The sequence below is a fragment of the Sabethes cyaneus genome, chromosome 3, assembly GCF_943734655.1.
Source record: "Sabethes cyaneus chromosome 3, idSabCyanKW18_F2, whole genome shotgun sequence".
Taxonomy (NCBI): Eukaryota; Metazoa; Arthropoda; class Insecta; order Diptera; family Culicidae; genus Sabethes; species Sabethes cyaneus.
The window spans coordinates 60,014,355-60,034,020 of record NC_071355.1 but is presented as its reverse complement, the minus strand read 5'-3'; the positions used below and the strand labels follow the sequence as shown (position 1 = coordinate 60,034,020).

Below are 19,666 nucleotides of genomic sequence, written 5' to 3'. Positions count from 1 at the left end.
AGTTTTATGATACCCACATTGGTGACCGCGTTGGGGTCAGCCTGATTTTCAATCAATATATTGACGATGTGACAATGACCCTGCTGAGCAGCTTGATGCAGTGGTGTATAACCGATTCCGGTTGCGGCGTTTACATCTACGCCCTGTTGCAGCAGATAGCGTACCATGTTGGCTTGGCCAAAATGAGAGGCCACATGAAGCGGAGTGTATCCAGCTTTCGTGGCGGCATGTGCATCGCCTCCATGTTTAACAAGAACCTGGGCGACGTTGACACGATCCTCCTGGGCGCAGAGATGCATCGGAGTCAGTCCGTTGCGTGCTTGATGATCCGGATTGGCCTTATGTTCCAGAAGCAGTGCCGACATTTCATGGTGGCCTTCCTGCGAGCTCAGATGTAGTGGCGTGAATCCAGCTTTGCTCTCTGCATTGGCTTGTGCACCATATTGTAGCAGTGTGGTGGCAATGTTCATTTGATTTTTGCGAGCAGCAATATGTAGCGGTGTGTGACCGTTCTTGGCCGTTGCATGAGGACTAGCTCCTTTTTCGAGTAACAGCAGTGCAACGTTCTGATGATCGTAATGACTAGCAACATGAAGTGGTGTAACACCGTTCTTGCCTTGAGCATCGACCGGTGCATTTTTGGTTAACAACAGGTCGGCGACTTTAATGTGGCCATACTTGGCAGTAAGATGCAATGGAGTGAATCCTTTCTTAGTGGCAGCGTCAATCTGGGCACCGTTCTCCAATAGTACTCCGGCGACCTGAAACGATAGAGTTTGTTTGAGGTTTAGTTGTTCGCATGCTATTATTGTAAATTTATATGTCTGTTACTCGACCAGACTGATGCAATGCCGAAAGTTTGAGATTGTTTAGTTGAACTAGGGAGTCTAGTGAATTTTTGGTTTAGCATTCAATCACAGTATAGTTTAGTTTACGATTAGTATTTTTAGTGTCTCTAAAGTCGCAAGCATGCTGCTATTGAAAACTCAAAAAATGATGAAAATAAAAATATAACTACCTTCGCTAGGCTTCCCTTCAATTTTGAAGAACTTTGCTGAAAACGATGCGCTCAATAATAATATTATGACCGAAACTAATCTCATAAGCAGAAGACAATGGGGATGAATACATAAATATAAATAAACATAAAAGGCATTTTACGAGTAAGTGAACATTTATTGAAAATAGAAATTAAAAGGCCGAACAAATTATGAGTATAATTGGACTAAATTAAAGACTGATATTATCCAACATTTAACAATTTTTGCGCTATTGTACAAGCTTATATGTCAGCTGTGTGCGTGCTTCGTTTGTCGAAATATTCGTGTCCAGCTACTGAACATTCCGTATTTCGTTACATTAAATACCGATGGTTTCGTTTTGTTGCGTTTCGAAAGTTGCATATTATTTTGCTATAACTATAAAACATAAACAGAAAAAGAAACGAGCGCCCCTGTCTAGATAAAGTACTCCTGGTGTCTGATCCAGAACAATTGCATCAGATAAACCGTATCTATGTGATCCATCAGTTTCTTAGCTACCAGATTCTTTACCTCATCCTGGCCCTCCTTGGCTGCGATGTGCAGCGCAGTGTACATGTCCTTGGTAACGGCATCGACCTGGGCGCCGTGCTGCAGCAGCAGCATTACAATGTCCACGTTACCGAGCCGGGATGCGATGTGCAGCGGTGTCTGCTGTTCCCGGGCCCGTGCATCGACTTGGGCTCCGTTACGCAACAGGATGCGAATGATGTCGGTCTGTTGGCGAGAGGAAATATAGTACAATTATAGTAGAGAGGTCATGACGGCAGTCGAAATATAGGTTTTAATTAATTTTTTATGCTTAATTCACAGGTTGGCCGAATTGAGAAAAAAACTGAATTAAACTGAAAGGGTAAAAACTGAACGAGCATACACTCATATCGCGAAAATAATTAAAGTTTATTTAGAACGTGTGAAACACACCATCGAAACGTTCGATAATGATTGATTTCGTAAAAGCCTTGAACCACTGCGACCATTAGTTAAGTCTATTATATAAATACCGGTATTAGCAAATTATTCCGAGTTAAAGGAAATGTTGGTCTTTTCCTGTAAAAGCCTTCATTTTTCAAATTTTAGCTTAACAAAGTAAAAATTCAACTGGCTCACAACACGCTTAGTGATCCAATTTTCATTAAAAAACATTAAAAAAACTCTTTCCGCTTCTATAGAAGTCTGACGAATTTTTCGAAACGTGTCAAACAATCGTTTTCTACTGATAGGTAGTCCTTCACTACTGGTAGGAGCTATTTTGAGTTTTTTCCGACAGACGTATTTTTGCAGCAGACGTATTTTTGAAGCAAAGTTTTAAAAAATGTCGAAAGAAGAAAGATACCGAAAATACTGGTTTTATGCCATTCCATAATCCGTATTCTGGTATTCAAAAATTGACCGGTAGTACCGGTTAGACAGCCTTAACGTACCATACTAGGATTTTTTCGACCTTTCCAGTTACAGGTACTTTTGAAAGTTTAAGATTATTTTTTGAGCATTATTTTTTAGCACATAACCAAAGACATCGACAGTTAGAAGATAAAGTTAAAATAATAATTTCGTTACAGTATTGTCCTAATAAAGCTGGGTCCACTTAACATCCAGAAGATGATATGATTTATTTTACAGTAGCGCCTCTAATGGTCGGTTCTAGAATGTGGAAGATATTAGAAACAATTCAAGCAAACCCAGAACTCTCGGTTTGGAACCTCGCTAGAAAATACGGTGCCAGCCCGAACATCGCCCGAAGGATCCATCTGCGAGGCGGCTACAGCACCGTGCATGACTACAAGTTACCAAACAGGATATTTAAGCAGAAACTGGTACCATGAACACGCGCTATAAAGTTTTTTTTTGTATGTCAGAAGGGCATTGGGTTAAAAGGCCACTGCTATAAAGTATATAATTCAATTTGAGTCTGACGAAGTACACCAACGACAAAACACACTGAACATAGCTATGGTAGATGTTTTTGTCATGTTTAGATTTGTTTTCGCAGATTAATTTGCACAGAAGCTACCCAGTAAAAAATTTGGTTTGTATATCTCGATTGCAACTGAGTATACAAAATCATATCTGAACGAAACAGTTATATGTATTTCAAACCATATAAGAACATACAAACACTAAGGTGGAGGCAATAAACGTGCGAAAATTTTAACAACTATTTGAAATTCTGTCTTACATTTTATACAGCGGGTTTAAGAACACGCATCTGAATACTTCTGAATATATGATTGAGATATAAGTTAAGATTACAAGCCTATATACTACTTTATAATTCACGGTCATGAGTTGTATACACTGAAGTCGCTTTTTACGCGAATTTTGGAATTTTCGCGGTTTTTTACGCGAATTTCGGAATTTAAGCGGTTTTTTTAGCGATTTTCAGAATTTACGCGGATGTGCTCAATTCGTGTTGTATTGAAATCCACAAAGGTTTTTTACACGAATTTTTGGTTTTTTTTACGCGGATTTAAGAATTTACGCAGGTTTTTTACGCGATTTTGATTTACACGGAACGTATCCTTCCCGTAAAAAGCGACTTGAGTGTATGAGGACACGCACGACTGCAAAACAACTTCTTGTTCACTTTGTTCTGACATACTCTAATCATTATACAATTCCAATCTAAAATTGACATGCATACGATTTAATGTAAACTTTCTATTACGATCTTGTGTTGTCTGGATAATTACTTAAAGATGGATTTGCAGCTGCGATAGATTGGTACTACAATCTTTTCATCACGAGTAAGATAATGGACACCTAAAGTGTACTGGCAACAGTCTATGTTGCAAATCGAGAGAGAAGTAAACGATGCCTACTCTCACGCTTGCTAGTATAAGAAGCTTAGCATCCAACGCTTACGACACTGACACAAGTGTACGACAAATAGCCGCTGTACTATGGCGCAAAGCTGGCCAAAAGTCAAAAACCCTATTTCAAGTTTTCGCCATTATTATAGTTTTATCATTGTCTCTGTCTGGAATAGTTTTAGAAGTTAACGTGAAAATTTTAGCCAGTTTGAAGTTAAAATGAATTTTTGACAAATGAATGATATTTTGTTCTTCCATACAAAATGTATAATAAACACAACACCAATATTCAGCGATCAAGAAAGTAATCGCGGGAAACGCCAAAAAATGATCACGTTAAATGTATCTTACGAAAAATTTTCTCTGCTTTTAGAAAAACTTAGTGGCATTGCTGCGCTAAGGAAGTAATATCAATTTTTTGGCGGGTATGTTGGAAGTAAATTCTTCTCGTTATATGAAGGAATGATTTCCTCTTCCATATCAGGAATGAAATCATTATAAAAATTATCTTTTCAACACAATAAAGTTACAAAAAGGTTAGTGTTATACATCATTACTACTTTTCCATACTTTTCCGATAAACCGATTATTTTGTGTATTCATACATGTATGGATGTGTGCATATGTGTGGTATCGGTATGAGTATGCATACATATTCAGCAATTCCGTGAAAAAGTCCTATTTGAAAATGCTCCGGTTTTATTCAAATTTTGTATAGTAATTTCTTTTCGGAAAAATTTAGACCCCTACTTTTTTACTTTGTACTTCAGTATCAGTACTTGTGGCTTGAGCAGCACGTTCTCCTCATTGAAAGGGAGCTTTGTGCCTAGAGTGTACTTAGGGCACCTCTTTCTGAGTTAGAGCGGTCCCAAAAATTCATAATTGTCCAGCAATAACTCGTCTATCAATTTACCATGGCCAATTTACCAATTGTGGCTACCAAAAACAGGCCATACTGTACGGACAAATTTTTTGCTCAGTGTACTTATATAAGTGAATCGTTTAAAATTATTCCTCAATACATATCAGTACGTACTTCTCATTTCTGACCTTAAAATACATATAAAAATGCCTGGAATATATACTTGAAATACAGCTTATGAAACATCTACTGCTATACAGTAAAAACTTTGGCCAAAACGAGTTTTAATACTGCACATGGATACCAGAATGAAAAATTAAATTAACTATTAGAAGCACTTATGGAACCTCAAAGGACGCTACTTTATTTCATACGAAAGACTGCTGGTGAGATTGTTCTATTTTTACCTATATATACAACATTTCATCTTAATATCATATTATTAACAGTATTATTATTGAAATCATAAATGTGGAAGGCTGGATGATGGAGTGGATTGCCAACCTGAATCCTTAAGGTCTGAAGCAAATATGGCACTTCTCAATTCAAAACAAACAAATCATCACGTGGGTTAAAGTTGGTACAGCGAAATTGATTATTACATGGAAGGATCCTAATGCTGGAAGGCGACTCTTATAACCCCGGAATGCGCACAAGTGCCTCTGCTTGTGGGTCTGCCCAATCGCTTTTGGCCCTTCTGTAACAGCATTAGTGTGAAATTCATTTGATAATCAAATTTGGATCTACTGTAATTCTACCCACATACATTGGCAAGTCCTTGAAATGATGGTGGCTTTCCCCTACTACTACTTAAAATACATATAAAAATGCCAGCTGGGTGTTGGACTACTGAACCGGTTTAAATTTATGGACGGTTTATGAACCAGCCTAACGCATCATGATATAAGTTTTTTGTGCTTTCAAGGGCAAATAAAAATTTTCCATCTTAAAAAGCAACAAACAACAATAAAACAAGTAAAAATCTAAAACATTGTTTTTAAGTGTGTGAACCACCCTTATGAGTGATCAATTTTTTAGATTTTTGATCCCTAATTTGAAATCAGTGTCCCAAAATTAGTTAAAGATGTTATTTTCAGCCGATTTGAAGTAGCTTTTGACTTTTGGCCAAGCTTTGTAAGGAAGAGTGCTACTGTGCACTGTTGCTGTGTGCAGATATTCTGCTACCTACATATTCGCGAACGCGCAGCCGTGTAGCATCTTTCTGCATAGCTTACTCATGAGGCAAACAATTCGTGAGCAGACAGCTCCCCGTGAGGGCAAGCGGCACCCTGGGATACAGATTTTGCATTACTTTTTCTTTTCTTCTTCGCAAAAACTGGTCGCAGTGCATGACATTATTCGAGCCGGCGTCCGATGCGATGCTTAATGCTTATGCCGGTGTGGTGTGCTCGTTAAAACGAGTACACGTGTGTGAGGAAATTAGTGCGAGCTACGCAACACTGGCAATAGTGAGTAGAAAACTCATTCTATACCAAAGTTACTCTGAAGTTTTGGCCAGATTTTGCCGGGAGGTGTTTTGATGATATTAAGGGGGTATGAACGTCTATAAATTTTGAAAAAATCACCAACTTTTTATTTCAGATTGCGATTCGACGGACTTTCTTCGGTTATTTTTGGGACACCGTCTAACGGTATTTCAAGCAGAAATTCACGCCATTATTCAATCTGTTTTAGAGAGGATGTACATATTTGCAAAGTTCTGTATATTTTCAAATAGCAACACAGTTCTCAATGAGCTTGAAACCTTCACATCTAAATGGAAGCAAGTGTGGGAATGTCAAAAACTATCTGTTGTGTACAACATACGATACCGCCGCCCGTCACGGTATAATCTAGCGCGACTGAAGCAACCGGAGGTCGCCGAAAACTACGCGTTATCTCTCGAAACTGCGCTGCCGGAAGAGGATGAGCTGGATGAAGCCCCTCTTGAGGACTGTTGGAATGTCGTGAAATCAGCCATTAACAGCGTAGCGGAGAACGTCCTAGGCAGTGTGGCACCGAATCGACGTAACGAATGGTTTGACGAGGAATGCCAGAAGATATTGGCTGAGAAGAAAGCAGCGCTTGCTCAAATGCTGCGTAGAGCCACCCGTCAGAATGTGGAGCGATACAAACAGAAGCGGAGGCAGCAAACCCGACTCTTCAAGGAGAAGAAGCGCCACCAAGAGGAGAAGGAGTGCGAAGAACTCGAACAGCTGTACCGCTTTCACGACACACGGAAGTTCTATCAGAGACTCAACGGATCTCGCGAAGGCTTCGTGTCGCGGGCCGAAATGTGCAGAGATAAAGAAGGAGTTATCTTGACTAACGACCGTGCGGTGATCGAAAGGTGGAAGCAGCACTACGATGAACACCTGAATGGCGTGCAGGCGGTAGACCATGATAGTGGAGGAAGTGACCACATTGGTGCAGCAAGCGACGAAGATGTGCCACCCCCATCGATAAGGGAAGTTAAAGAACCCATCCAGTGGCTGAAGAACAACAAAGCAGCGGGAAAGGATGGCATTGGAGTGGAACTTATTAAAATGGGCCCGGACAAGTCTGCATCAACTGATTGTCAAGATTTGAGATTCGGAAGGACTACCGGAGGAGTGGAAAGACGGGGTTATCTGCCCTATCTACAAGCAAGGTGATAAGCTGGATTGTGAGAACTACCGAGCCATCACTATCCTGAATGCCACCTACAAAGTGCTGTCCCAAGTCCTCTTTCATCGACTATCGCCAATAGCCAATAGATTTGTGGGAAGTTACCAGGCCGGCTTCATGGAGGGTCGGTCTACAACGGACCAAATCTTCACCCTGCGGCAGATCCTCCAGAAGTGCCGCGAATTCCGAGTCCCCACGCACCACCTGTTCATCGATTTCAAAGCCGCATATGATAGCGTAAACCGACAAGAGCTATGGAAAATTTTGGACGAAAACGGCTTTCCGGGTAAGCTTACTAGACTTATCATAGCTACGATGGATGGGATCCAGTGCTGTGTGAGAATCTCGGGTGGATTGTCGGACCCATTCGAATCTCGCAGGGGACTTCGACAAGGAGATGGTCTTTCCTGCCTGCTATTCAACATTGCGCTTGAAGGTGTAATAAAACGAGCGGCGATCGAAATGCGGGGCACGATTTTCAATAAATCCAGTCAATTTATCTGCTTTGCTGACGACGAGGATGCTGTCGGCAGAACATTTGAGGCGGTGGAAGATCAGTACGCCAGACTGAAACGCGAAGCAAAGAAGATTGGATTGAAGATAAATACGTCTAAAACGAAGTATATGCTGGCGGGCGAGACCGAGCGCGACAGGGAACGCTTGGGCAGTACCGTGGTAATCGACGGGGATGAGTTCGAGGTAGTCGACGAGTTCGTATACCTTGGCTCGCTGGCAACAGAGGACAACAATACCAGCCGTGAGATTAAAAGACGTATTATCAGCGGAAGTCGGGCCTACTACGGACTCCATAAACACTTGCGGTCGAAAAATTTGAGCCCCCGTACAAAGTGCACACTGTACAAAACGCTAATTAGACCCGTTGTCCTCTACGGGCACGAAACGTGGACACTGCTAGAAAAGGACATACGAGATTCATAAGACCTGTTGTTCTATCAAAGGATGACAATATTTGGAAAAGGCTTCCGAGGGCCTCATGTGTTATGTCAACACATGTTCATCATTCCTTAATTGTGACAGGATATCTGACTAGCACCAAATCAAATAGGGGTCATACAACAATATTACTTATTAATGGGCGCAGTTGTGATACGACTCTGTAGGAAAGGGAAAAAACAGTGGGGATTTTCTAGGGAAAATGCAACGTTGTAATATTTTAGATAATAACCTGCTCTAAATGTGTCCCATTCCCATACATAACTCTTGTGAAAAGCCTAAATTACTGCTACAAAGCATCAGACGACTGACTGTGCCTAAGAGTTAGGTTTTCGAACTCGGTGGGAAGGGAACCTAAACGATATCGATGGATGCCGACACGACGACGGGCCGAACCTTTCATGTCATTTGTCGCGAAGGTGATACAAGAAAACCGAGATTCGTTGCCATATAGTTCCACATCGATGACAATTCTTTAGCCTACATTAAACAGAAACATTTTCGTTACGTTTTCAGCATAAAACTTAAACCCAAATATTTGAAAAAGTATGTGGTAAATGTAAAATTTGTTATGCATGTTGAGGCACCAGTTTTTGACCCCCAATACCCAGGTTTCGCAATTTCTATGCTCCACTTTTCGCCGCCTCCAGAAGCATCGTTTGTATCTTGTTCTATTCTGACAATTCATTAATATTTATATTTTTTCCGAAAAATTGAATTAATTTTCAGTTGAATAATGAAAACAGAATTGATTTCCATTGAGAAACAAGCGCATCACTGGTTCCCGCGATGTGCTTAGAAACGGTCCATTGAAATTCGCCAATGGCGAAAAGTGGATCATGTTTAAATCATTTCAGTGCGACGACACTAACTAAAAATAATGCCAATTTGAGTTATATAACCATTAAGGGTTTGGAGTCATATTATATTGGCTCAGCACACAACTATGTTTAAATTATTGAATATGAATTGAATTATTGAATTATGGCATTCCAAATATCAATATTGCCCTGGCGAAAACTGTTGCCGTTACCCTATGCAGGATATGTTGCTTGCAGGCTTTATAACAGTACGGCTACAGTTGATAAGCCAAAGAGCAAGGCTCAATGAACTCTAACTGCAAAACTTTTTAGCAATACTCGCATATCTCTAATGATGGAAAAACTAGAGTGGATGAAGCGATAGGAACCGATTGTGTGCAAGTTTTAAAAAAGTTGGAAATATTTTCACTATGTGCCAGATCTGCTGATGTCGGACGCTGTTTTAGTTACTTTTTTCCAACAAAACGGAATTCCGCAGCTCAATTCGTCGGACTGTTGGAACAGTTAAAAAGGCGCTGAAAAAGTTGCTAGTGGAACCGAGCTCCGGTAACATAAAACTGAAACTTAGTTTAGTTTCATTTAATAATAGGACCAATAGGATAAGAAAAAAAGCGATGGCAAATTTCCAGCAGGAGATTATTTCCTTAACATCAAAAACTACTGGATTATCTGTATAGATATTCTACAAAGACAGTATCGTCAACAAACAATATTCTGGAAAGTGAACTAAACTAAATAAAGAATAAACAAACAGTTTTCAACATTCAGCTCCAAATTTCCACCGACGAAAACATTCCTGCTGTATTTCCCTAACAACCAAACCTAATTTTCAGTATAAAAATAAATAAAAAAACACGTGTATTCATGTCATGGAGGAAGATATTGCTTGGTTTAATGACCAGATTTCAAAAATTCGAGCAGGTAGTTGAAAATAAACCTAAATTACCGTAACGTAAAGTTAACTATTTATATCAAATCAACAAAGAAGTGAAAAAAATGTTTTATGTAATTCGTACAATTACAATTATGCTCCAGAATTTTAGCCAAAATATTCCAGAAAGGCTCCGTCAATGAATCCATCAACTTTCATAGATAGCAGCTTAAAAACATACACAAAAACCTACCTGATTAGCTCTAGCCGCCAGATGAAGCGGTGTTTCGCCGCGAACCGTCGGTACATCCGGGCTGGCGTCGTGCTGCAGCAAGTAAATAACGATGTTCATGCAGCCCATAAAGGATGCAACATGCAGAGGTGTCAAACCGCTCTCCGTGGTGGCACTGATGCTCGCTCCGTGCTTCAGTAGCAGCTCAACGACCTTGATGCGATTCTTCTTGCATGCAATGTGCAACGGAGTGAACCCATTCAAAGCCCGGGCGTTCGCATCGGCATTGCGGTCCAGCAGTAGCTTTGCGACACGAACGTGACCACAGTGCGCTGCGACATGCAGTGCCGTCAAGTAATCGACGGTGACTTCATCGACCGGTGCACGATGGTAAAGCAGAATGCGGGCCGCATCCACGTGCTCGCCTTGGGCTGCCATATGGAGCGGCGCGAGACCGTTCTTCGTCTTGGCGCTGATTGGTGCACCGCGTTCGAGCAGCATGTCCACTACTTGCTCGTGACCGGAGCGTGCTGCGCAGTGCAACGGGGTCAAACCATCGCGAGTTTTGCTTTCGATGCTTGCACCTTTTTCCAGCAGCAAAGCTACCATATTGGTTTTGCCCCACTTGGCGGCCACATGCAGCGGGCTAATGTTGTGCTTTGCAGCGTAGTTGACATCGGCTCCCTTCTGAATAAGTAAATTAGCCATAGCTTCGTTGCCATAATGAGAGGCAATGTGCAGCGGAGTAAAACCAGACTTCGATGTAACATCCGGGTTATGGTCATTCTGTAAAGAAAAACAATGCGTCAGAAGAGTTTTTTCATACAATTCCCGATGCGTTTTCGTCTAACCTCCAGTAGCAGGGTGGCCGCTTTGACGTCATCCTTCTTAGCGGCAATATGCAGAGCTGGTAAGCGAACTTTTCCACGCGTATCACTTTCCAGCAATACGGCGACTACCTTATCATGGCCCTGCTGCATCGCAACAGCCAACGGCGTAAAGCCATCCTCCGTCGCCAAGCTCTGATTAGCCCCATTCGACAGCAGCAATCGCACTACGGAGTCATGGTTTTCCTGGGCAGCCATGTACAGTGGCGTGAAGCCATTCTGTGATTGCACGTTGACGGAAGCATTGTTCTGAATCAACAGCTTAACCACTTCTTCCTGGCCGGCTAGTGAAGCAATGTGCAGTGCAGTGTTTCCCTTTTTGGTGGCCGCATCTACGGTCGCACCGCGAGCCAGTAGCTCCGATACGACAGCCACGTGGCCATCCTTGGATGCAAGATGTAACGCGTTCAAGCCATTCTGGAAGAAAATATACATCGAACATTAGCGGCTAGCATAGTATGTAAAATCAGGTCACGGGAATAAATCATGTTTCCGTTACGCTTGCCCATGTCTTCGCCACCAGCAAATCGGCTTCATTCAGTTCGAGTTGATTGACGCCGTATACAAAGACAACTTTCACTCTCGTTCTTTCGAACTAACCATAACCTAACCTGCCGTGAAACGCCGTAGCCATTAACCGGTGTATTCGGGAGCCGGCTAACGGCTTCGGGTTTTCGAAAATGGAACTGAAGCGCATGTCGCTACCGAACTGTTGCCGTGTTCGGCCGGAACATGCGCAGTTCTTTTTTCCCGAACTGAAGCAGGATTCGTGCAGATCTGTCAGACGGGCAGGTATTACATATTTATAAAGCTGATTTCCAACTTTTATCCGGCTCTGTTTGCCCTGGGCAATCAGACTGTGTCCACAGTTTTTTGTTTGTTTATTTGTGAGAAAATCTTTTATAATCTTTATATTCATATTTCAACCGATAGTAACATAGCTACAGGCCTGAACGGCAGGCCACTCAACTCTTGGCGTCTGCAAGTCCAACTAAATACCAGATAGTGACGTAAGGGCAGCGACACACTACTGGTGGCGCTGATGGTGACGTCATTTTTCGACAGAGCGTGTAGGAAAATCTCGATCTTTTGGGCAGCTCGTTTTTCCGTGTAAATATTTGCAAAGCAAACAATTCTTACTTACCGCATTGCTAGTATTGATGTCAATATTATTTTTAAGATGCTCTAAAACTTTTTCTAGATTGCCTGCTCTAGCTGCGCGCAGAAACGAGGTGTTTCCATCCGACTGCAAAGAGAAGTAAATGAGAAAAAAATGGAAATCGATTATTTTGGGGGCATTGAGTGGAAAAGTCTTTGGTAGAGCAAAGCACATAATAAACTTTTCAACAGAGGGAATGTTCATTTCGCAGTACTGTGACGAAACTGCCGTAGTGCGGTAGATCACTGCCTCCGGCACTGCACTACACATACTACCCTTGCTATTGACTCTGACGCAATAGTACTGCAGTCTGTTCTCGTAAAACGGGTAGATGTGGGGCTTTTGACCTGGTGACAAGGTCTGATTAGGCGATATGAGCGTTTTTAGTTTTGCCTTTTTATTATTTGGCTTGCTTTCTAAACGAAGTTTTGCAAAAAACTTAATCGTATTCGTAGGTTGAATTTGTCTGATGGTTGAAGCATAAATTTCTTCTTCTTCCTTTGAAACTCATTAATATAAAGGAGGCCCATTATTATGCAATTATTATTATCTGAATATAGAAGTTCGCTTCAATAAATTATGATTTTAATACCCATATTATCAACTTCTACACAACTGTTCTTTGCAAATAAGTACACCACGAGACGAATCAATTCACGTACAAATGTGCTCAGACATTCGCATAATTAGTTCCGCAACGCTGCAACAACCCTTCGCAGCAGCTCAAGCAGCATTTGTTTTGCAGCACCAACTAACGAGACCACTTCCAGCGCTCGATGACTCATAATTTCGTACCCCATTTGAAAACAACACCCATTAATCTGCATTCTGCGTCCAGATTCGTGTTGCATAATCGGTAGGTAAACTTAAACATTACTTCACGGAACGTGATTCTATTCGGCACTTCTCAATGCTTCTTCATTCTGCACATTAATTGCACCCGAAACGCAACCCCTACCGGAACAAGGCTTGTGGTTGAATCAGTTCGTTTCGTGCAGAACGGTACGGTCTGGTGGCAACAGAACAGGTGCCAACCGTCACCGTATTGGGGTTAAATACTATTTAACATTTTTTCTCTGGGCTGTACCATACAATGAAGTGACTAAAAAAGTGGGTGTAAGTTGAATGATTCCTCAAAACATTCATAGGGGAAGGATTCATAAGGCAAGTACTTAAAAGTCTCGCGTGTGGTTTTTGTTCCCGTTCGATTAAGGTAAGGAAAATCTGCTGCTTTTTTTAGTCTGTTGTCTAGTTTTTTGCTATTGGTAATATGAAAAATAATTATAATAAAATTCAAATGATTTTGCAAAAACGCTACGTTAGACAGGCGCGTTAAGAAATTTCGTTTCATACCGGGAGCTGTATTGCGTTCGTTTTCCGTTCACCGTAATGTATGATTATTTTTATTAAAAGTTATCAACCAATTCGGTCCGTTTTCTAAGACAAAAATCCCAATCCTCAATCGCAAAGAAAATGCTGGTTATATTATACCAATTATTTAGTCAGTTCCTCCTGCATTTGACTCGGATCTTCGACGAATAATGCTTCCTACCCAGGGAACCAATAAGCCATTTAAGTAGCATTTAAGACGACTTCAATGCTTATTGGTTTTCATTTGAGTAGCATCGGGGATGCTTATTGGTATCCTGGGTAATTCTTCTCAAAATTTTATGGCTCTCCACAGCCGGGCTTGTCTCTAACACTGAAATCAACAACCTCGAAACCTCAAAACCATACCCTACACAACTTATTAGTAGGAGAATTATCTTCATGAACTTCCATAAGCATTCTAAGTGATTTGGCTGCACTTTTCTCCACTTTTGAACTTCTAATTTAAGCAGAAAATTATTGCTTTCCGCAAAAGCCACTTGGTTACTACAAAATTCGTCATTTTCATAACAGTGAACATCAAAATATAATAATGAAACTAAAGGCGATATAAAAATAACTGACGTTTGACCTTTATGTAACCAGCATAATCAGAGTTGTCCTATGAAATATTCATAATGGCCTAAGCCACCTCAGAAAAACGGACCAAAATAATTAGTTTGTGATCTTCTATGAGACCATTAAAAAATACTAATAAGTAAAAGCATCCTATTTGGAATGACCTTGTTTTATAATGTGAAAACTCTTTTAATGCGTATTTTAAATTTTAAATACAGTATAGAAAAAAAAGTCTGAACAAGTATTCAAGTAACATAAACATAATATTACCATTATTTTCTAAAATGGGTCAACAATATGCCATCTACTACTATTATTGTATTAAGGAAACCGTGATGTACATTGCAACCTCTCTTTGAAACGATGCTTTAAGCTTTGTTTTAAGCAATGACTGTTGTTATAGAGCACTAGCCGATTACCTGATCTTACTCGGGGCCTTTTTGTCTCTCAGCCACTTGTATATCTGAAAATTCTGATAATGCAAGAAACACAACCCTTTTCCTTCATTTGAATGTGTCTACTGTTTGTCAGCTTATCCCCCCCCCCCCCTCTTGTCCGCCAGGCATTTGTAAATCTGTCTTCTTTTCGGTAATCCATATAAAGCAAGACAAAGCCTTTCTTATGTTTTTACCTTCTGTGAATGGTCACGCTATTCCTAATCCTAATCCTCCCCTTCAGAAATCCCCTCTTGTCGTCTAGTCACTTATACAAATGCTATCGTTCCAAGAGAAACGCACCCCATTACCGATTTGAGCCTTCCTTCCCTCTTGTAAGAGACCGCCTCCCCTTTTTGTTTTTGTTTGTGGTTTTACTTGAGTTTATAAAGGTTTTATTGCGGTATTGATTGTATTACCTCTGGGTTTATTGTGGTATTGTGCAATACCAAGCGGATACGAGTCCAAACACACTTATAGCTAGCTGGAAAACCATAATGAAACTGTTAATAATTTATTGTGGTGACTTATTTTACCGCGTTAAAACTTGTTGGCTGCACCACGTCTCTTATAAACTTACCATAAGTGTGGCGTAGCAATACAAAATGGCGCACCAATCAAAATTGATCTTATCGCGGCTACTTGTCAAACCACAATAAATCTGTTAGTTTTATAGAGCTATTAAAACGGTAACACCCTGACCAAACAGTTTTTTTGCTGCTATTATGAAGAATACCAAAGTTCAAAATCAAAATGATTTTTTTATGCGAAGCCATATTGCCATATTCTAGTATTTTGTTTAGTTCGCAAACAAAAATTCATCAAAGCAAAGTGTTTTGCAGAAAGAAAGTTATTATCAATCGGTTTTCCTGTCAGAGCAAGCAACAAAAATGATTTTGCTAGAAATTGAGATTGACTAACTGAATATTTTCAATTTGTTAAAACAACCAGTTTTCGAAAATTGCAAAATTTCAATGGCGCACTGATTTTATCGGCCTATCATATCAATCTGCACGATGAAATTAAGTGCGCACATGCTGCAAACCAACGAAATCGCTTGAAATTTAATAAATATTCTATGTGATATTTTATTCTGATCGCTATAAACCAAATCGTTCAAAACGATCTGTCAGTAAAATTTAAACTTTTCTGCTCACGGATATATTTTCAAGTTGACAAACCTAGCGAACTTATTTAGCTTTTGCCAGAAAAACGAAAAGCCTTTTTAAATTATGGCGATGGCTGTCAAGCAGCGAAATCTTAACCGGTTTTATTGCTGCTTTTAGCAGAGCGTGATACGACTATTTGAGATTATAACCTGATTCTTATAGCGGTTATGAAAACATTCTGAGGAGTGGGCCACTTGGTCAGAAAGCAGTTTTATAGCGGTCATCAGAAAGTGTTGGTGGAGCTCATAGTATCACTAGCGGTTTTATGAAATTGGTCATGAAAACCACTGTACGAACGTAATAAAATTTGGAATTGTTACTTGGGAAGTTTGATGAAGAACGAATCCGGAGCAGGCGTTCCGGAGTTATGACGGAACATACATTCACACTCACGGTTCTCGTCTCCTTACTGTTGGTTCCTTCCCAGTCAGCTTCCTCTTCTGTCACGTAGCCAGTTATGCATCTGTTTGCTCTCTGGACATCCCTATAACGGAAGCGAAACAAAGCTTTTTTTCCATATATCCCTCCTTGGTAGAAACCCACCTTCTTATCTCCCAGTCACTTACACTACACTCGGTCTAAATGTAAGAGAAACGCAACTCCTTTACTTATTTGTACTAAGGATTGTTGGCGATAAAATGTGGACACCTCAATTTTGCAATAAAACAAATTTGCTAGAAGTTTAATCCATGAAACAATTTTATATCATTTATATATGTGTGTATCGTTAATAATTATCAAATAAATTAAGATTATTTATTTGGTTTGCAAGAAAAATTGGCGTTTTTGGAGTTTACCCTTGTCATGAGGGTCAGTGCAGACTTGTTTGCAACCAATTTAGCTGCGTTTGTCCAAGATTTTCGAAATTTATCTATAGTTGTTCCCTGTTGTTTGTGCTGGGACAGCTCTCTCTCTTTACCAAAGCCCAATACCGCTCGATGAGGCGTAGCTCTGGACAGTTAGGTGGATTCGCCTTCTTCGGTACAGTATGGACTCCATTAGCATCATACCATTCCAAAACATCTTTGGCGTAGTGACAGGATGCCAAATCAGGCCAAAACAGCGAGGGTACATCATGACTGTGTAGGAACGGTAACAATCGTTTCTGCAGGCATCCTTCACTATTTATTTCCTTGTTAATCGTTCCCGTAGTGATGTAACTTTTGCTTGCTGGACCACAGCTGCATATGGCCTACCATACTAAATATTTTTTGGGTAATTTGGCTTTCTTCTTTGTCCTAAAATGCTCTGCAACGCCATTCCGTTTCATGGCAGTGTAAAAAGACATACCAGGAAGCTGTTCAAAGTCTTCTAGGACATACGGAAACTTCGTTGAATATTCGCGATAAAGCTTACGAGCGCGTGTTTTGGCCGTCGTATTTTGCTTATCATTACGGTTTGGCACAGTTCTCACCTTGAAAGACTCCATGCCTTGTCGTTGCTTAGAAGTGTGTACGAATGTTGGCGACATTTTTATTTTACGAGCAATGGTACGTATAGAAAGATCTGGTCTCCTCCGTAATATTTGTTTTGCAAAGCCATGTGGTGGTTCCGCAGGTCCGTTTTTGTTCTACTTCCCTTCTTCATAGCTGTTGTCAAGCGAGTTTCGAATGATTTTAAGACACTGTGAACAGTGCTTGGAGGAAATCTAAGCTTTTTGGCAAGTTTTCTTAACGAGAGATCCGGATTTTCATTGCGACCGCACACAATTGCTTTTCTGCTCTTCTTTCGACGCCATTTTACGCTGAGCGCTTGTAATATAAACAAATGTTATATTTTCAGAAAGAACAGACATACATCTACCACTCTGCAAAATATTTCACTCATTGTTAATGTATTTCCGAAGCTGTGTGTGTTTAGGGGTGTCGAAATTTTGTCGCGAACAAGCCTTATACCCAAAATTATTTGAACAACGCCTCGACAGGGGAGCAATGACCAGTGATAGGACCCTATAGCCAGCACACCAACACGAACGATAACGGCCAGCGATACAGCAACTTTGCAGCTTCCTGAGGCCTGGTGGTCAGAAGCACTTTTTTCCCCGCAAAGATGTCCACAAATCTACCCGGAAATCAACAACATAGGCTCCTTACCGGGTGCGCATATCGACTCGGATTATTATCCAGTAGCAGTACATGTGCGCTCAAAACTATCGACGGTATGTACCTCCCGACAAATCCGTTCTCCTCGGTTAAATATTCGGCAATGAGACAATCCGCAAGTTGCCGAGAATTACGCAAGCATACTAGATGAAGCGCTACATTCCTCTGTGAACCTAGCTCCACAGCTAGCAAGCTTCGATCCTCTACGACAGATGGTCAGGATACTTTCAGTCGTCAATAAGGCCACAAGCGCGGCGCTAGGTGAAGAAACCTCGAGTGCACGAGAAAGAATTTGGCCAAGTATTGACGAGGGCAGAATGAGTTGACCACGATCCTGAGGAAAAAATGCCAGAAACAGAAGAGAGATCGTGAAAAGCTAGAACAACTATTAACCGAATTAACAGGATAAAAACCGAAGCTGGATACGTGTAGGGACGAAGAGGGAAACCTGGTCGCAAACGAGCATGAGGTGGTCGACAGGTGGAAGCAATTCTTCACTGGTCGTTTCAATTGCGGTGTTACAGAAGAAGACGTAACGGAAGGTAACCTAGAAGTGCTTATAAACGATAACAGCGTACTAACTCCCGATCTCGAACGGATCCGGCGAGAAATTGGTCAGTTGAAGAATAATAGAGTCACCGGAAAGGACCGACTGACGGTAGAATTCTACAAAAATGACAAAGAACCACTAGCAACAACACTCCAGTGCATCATTTCACGAATTTAGGAGAAGAAGAAGCTATTTGAGGAATGAATGGAAGATGTGGTCTATAACAAAGGCGAGAGGATCGATGCTGTAGTTACGGCAATACACTGATCAACGCCTCCTCTTCCATATTTTGCTACGTCGCCTGTTCCCAATAACAAGACAATCGTGGGGCAGTATCAAGCGGGCTTTATGGGGGCCCGTGCTACTACGGATCAAATTTTGTCGGTAGTACGACGTGTCGTCGCATTACATATTCGTGGTTTTCTGAGAAGCATGCGATACAGCCGAGCGCGAACAGCTACGGCAGATAATGAACGAGATCGGTTTTCCAGTCAAACTGACGCGCCTAATTAAATCTACCCTAGAGCGAGTAATGTGCTCTCTGAAGGCTTTTCGAATCGCGCAGAGGGCTGCGGCAAAAGGATGAACTGTCCTGTATGTAGCCTTCGCAGACGACCTCGCCATCATTACTCGAATCCTTCGGACGGCGGAGGCAATCTACACCAGACTAAAAATGGATGCTAGGAGAATTGGGCGTCCAAAACCATATATATGGTAGGAAGAGGCTCTAGACAAAACAACGTTTGCCTCCCACGGACAGTGACTATTGACAGCGTTGCACTGGAAATGGTTTATGAGTTCATAGGTATATTTGGGATCTATGCTCACCGCCGATAATAATACGAATAAGGAAATTCAACGTCGAGTTCAATCTGGAAATCGAGTCTACTATTCTCTCTGCAAGAAGCTGCGATCAAGGAGCATACGCCTTCGCACAAAAGCTAACGATGTACAAAACGCTAATCAGAGTTGTATTTCTTTTCAAATTTGAGACAGTAACTTTGGACTATTTTTGACGGAGTGCCAACGGAAAGCGGATAGCGGCGCAGGCGTATGATCTATAAACTGCAGACACTATTAGAAGAGATTCTCATCGTACATCTGGCGAAAGTTTGGAAACCATTGCGGGATGGCCTTGACGCAAGAATGCCGGACGAT

The 19,666-nt window shown here is 41.1% G+C and overlaps 1 protein-coding gene across 1 annotated transcript in view; it reads right to left on the bottom strand.

The window, feature by feature from the left end:
• The window catches only part of LOC128739631 (ankyrin-2-like), a 168,625-nt gene that overhangs the window by 84,222 nt on the left and 64,737 nt on the right, over positions 1 to 19,666 (bottom strand). Inside the window, exons 2-6 of the mRNA XM_053835127.1 lie at positions 12,292 to 12,393; positions 11,112 to 11,564; positions 10,282 to 11,046; positions 1,554 to 1,757; positions 18 to 761 (exon numbers count right to left, since the gene is read on the bottom strand). Of these exons, the coding sequence (XP_053691102.1) occupies positions 18 to 761; positions 1,554 to 1,757; positions 10,282 to 11,046; positions 11,112 to 11,564; positions 12,292 to 12,393 (2,268 nt within the window). The remainder of the gene's footprint in view (positions 1 to 17; positions 762 to 1,553; positions 1,758 to 10,281; positions 11,047 to 11,111; positions 11,565 to 12,291; positions 12,394 to 19,666) is intronic.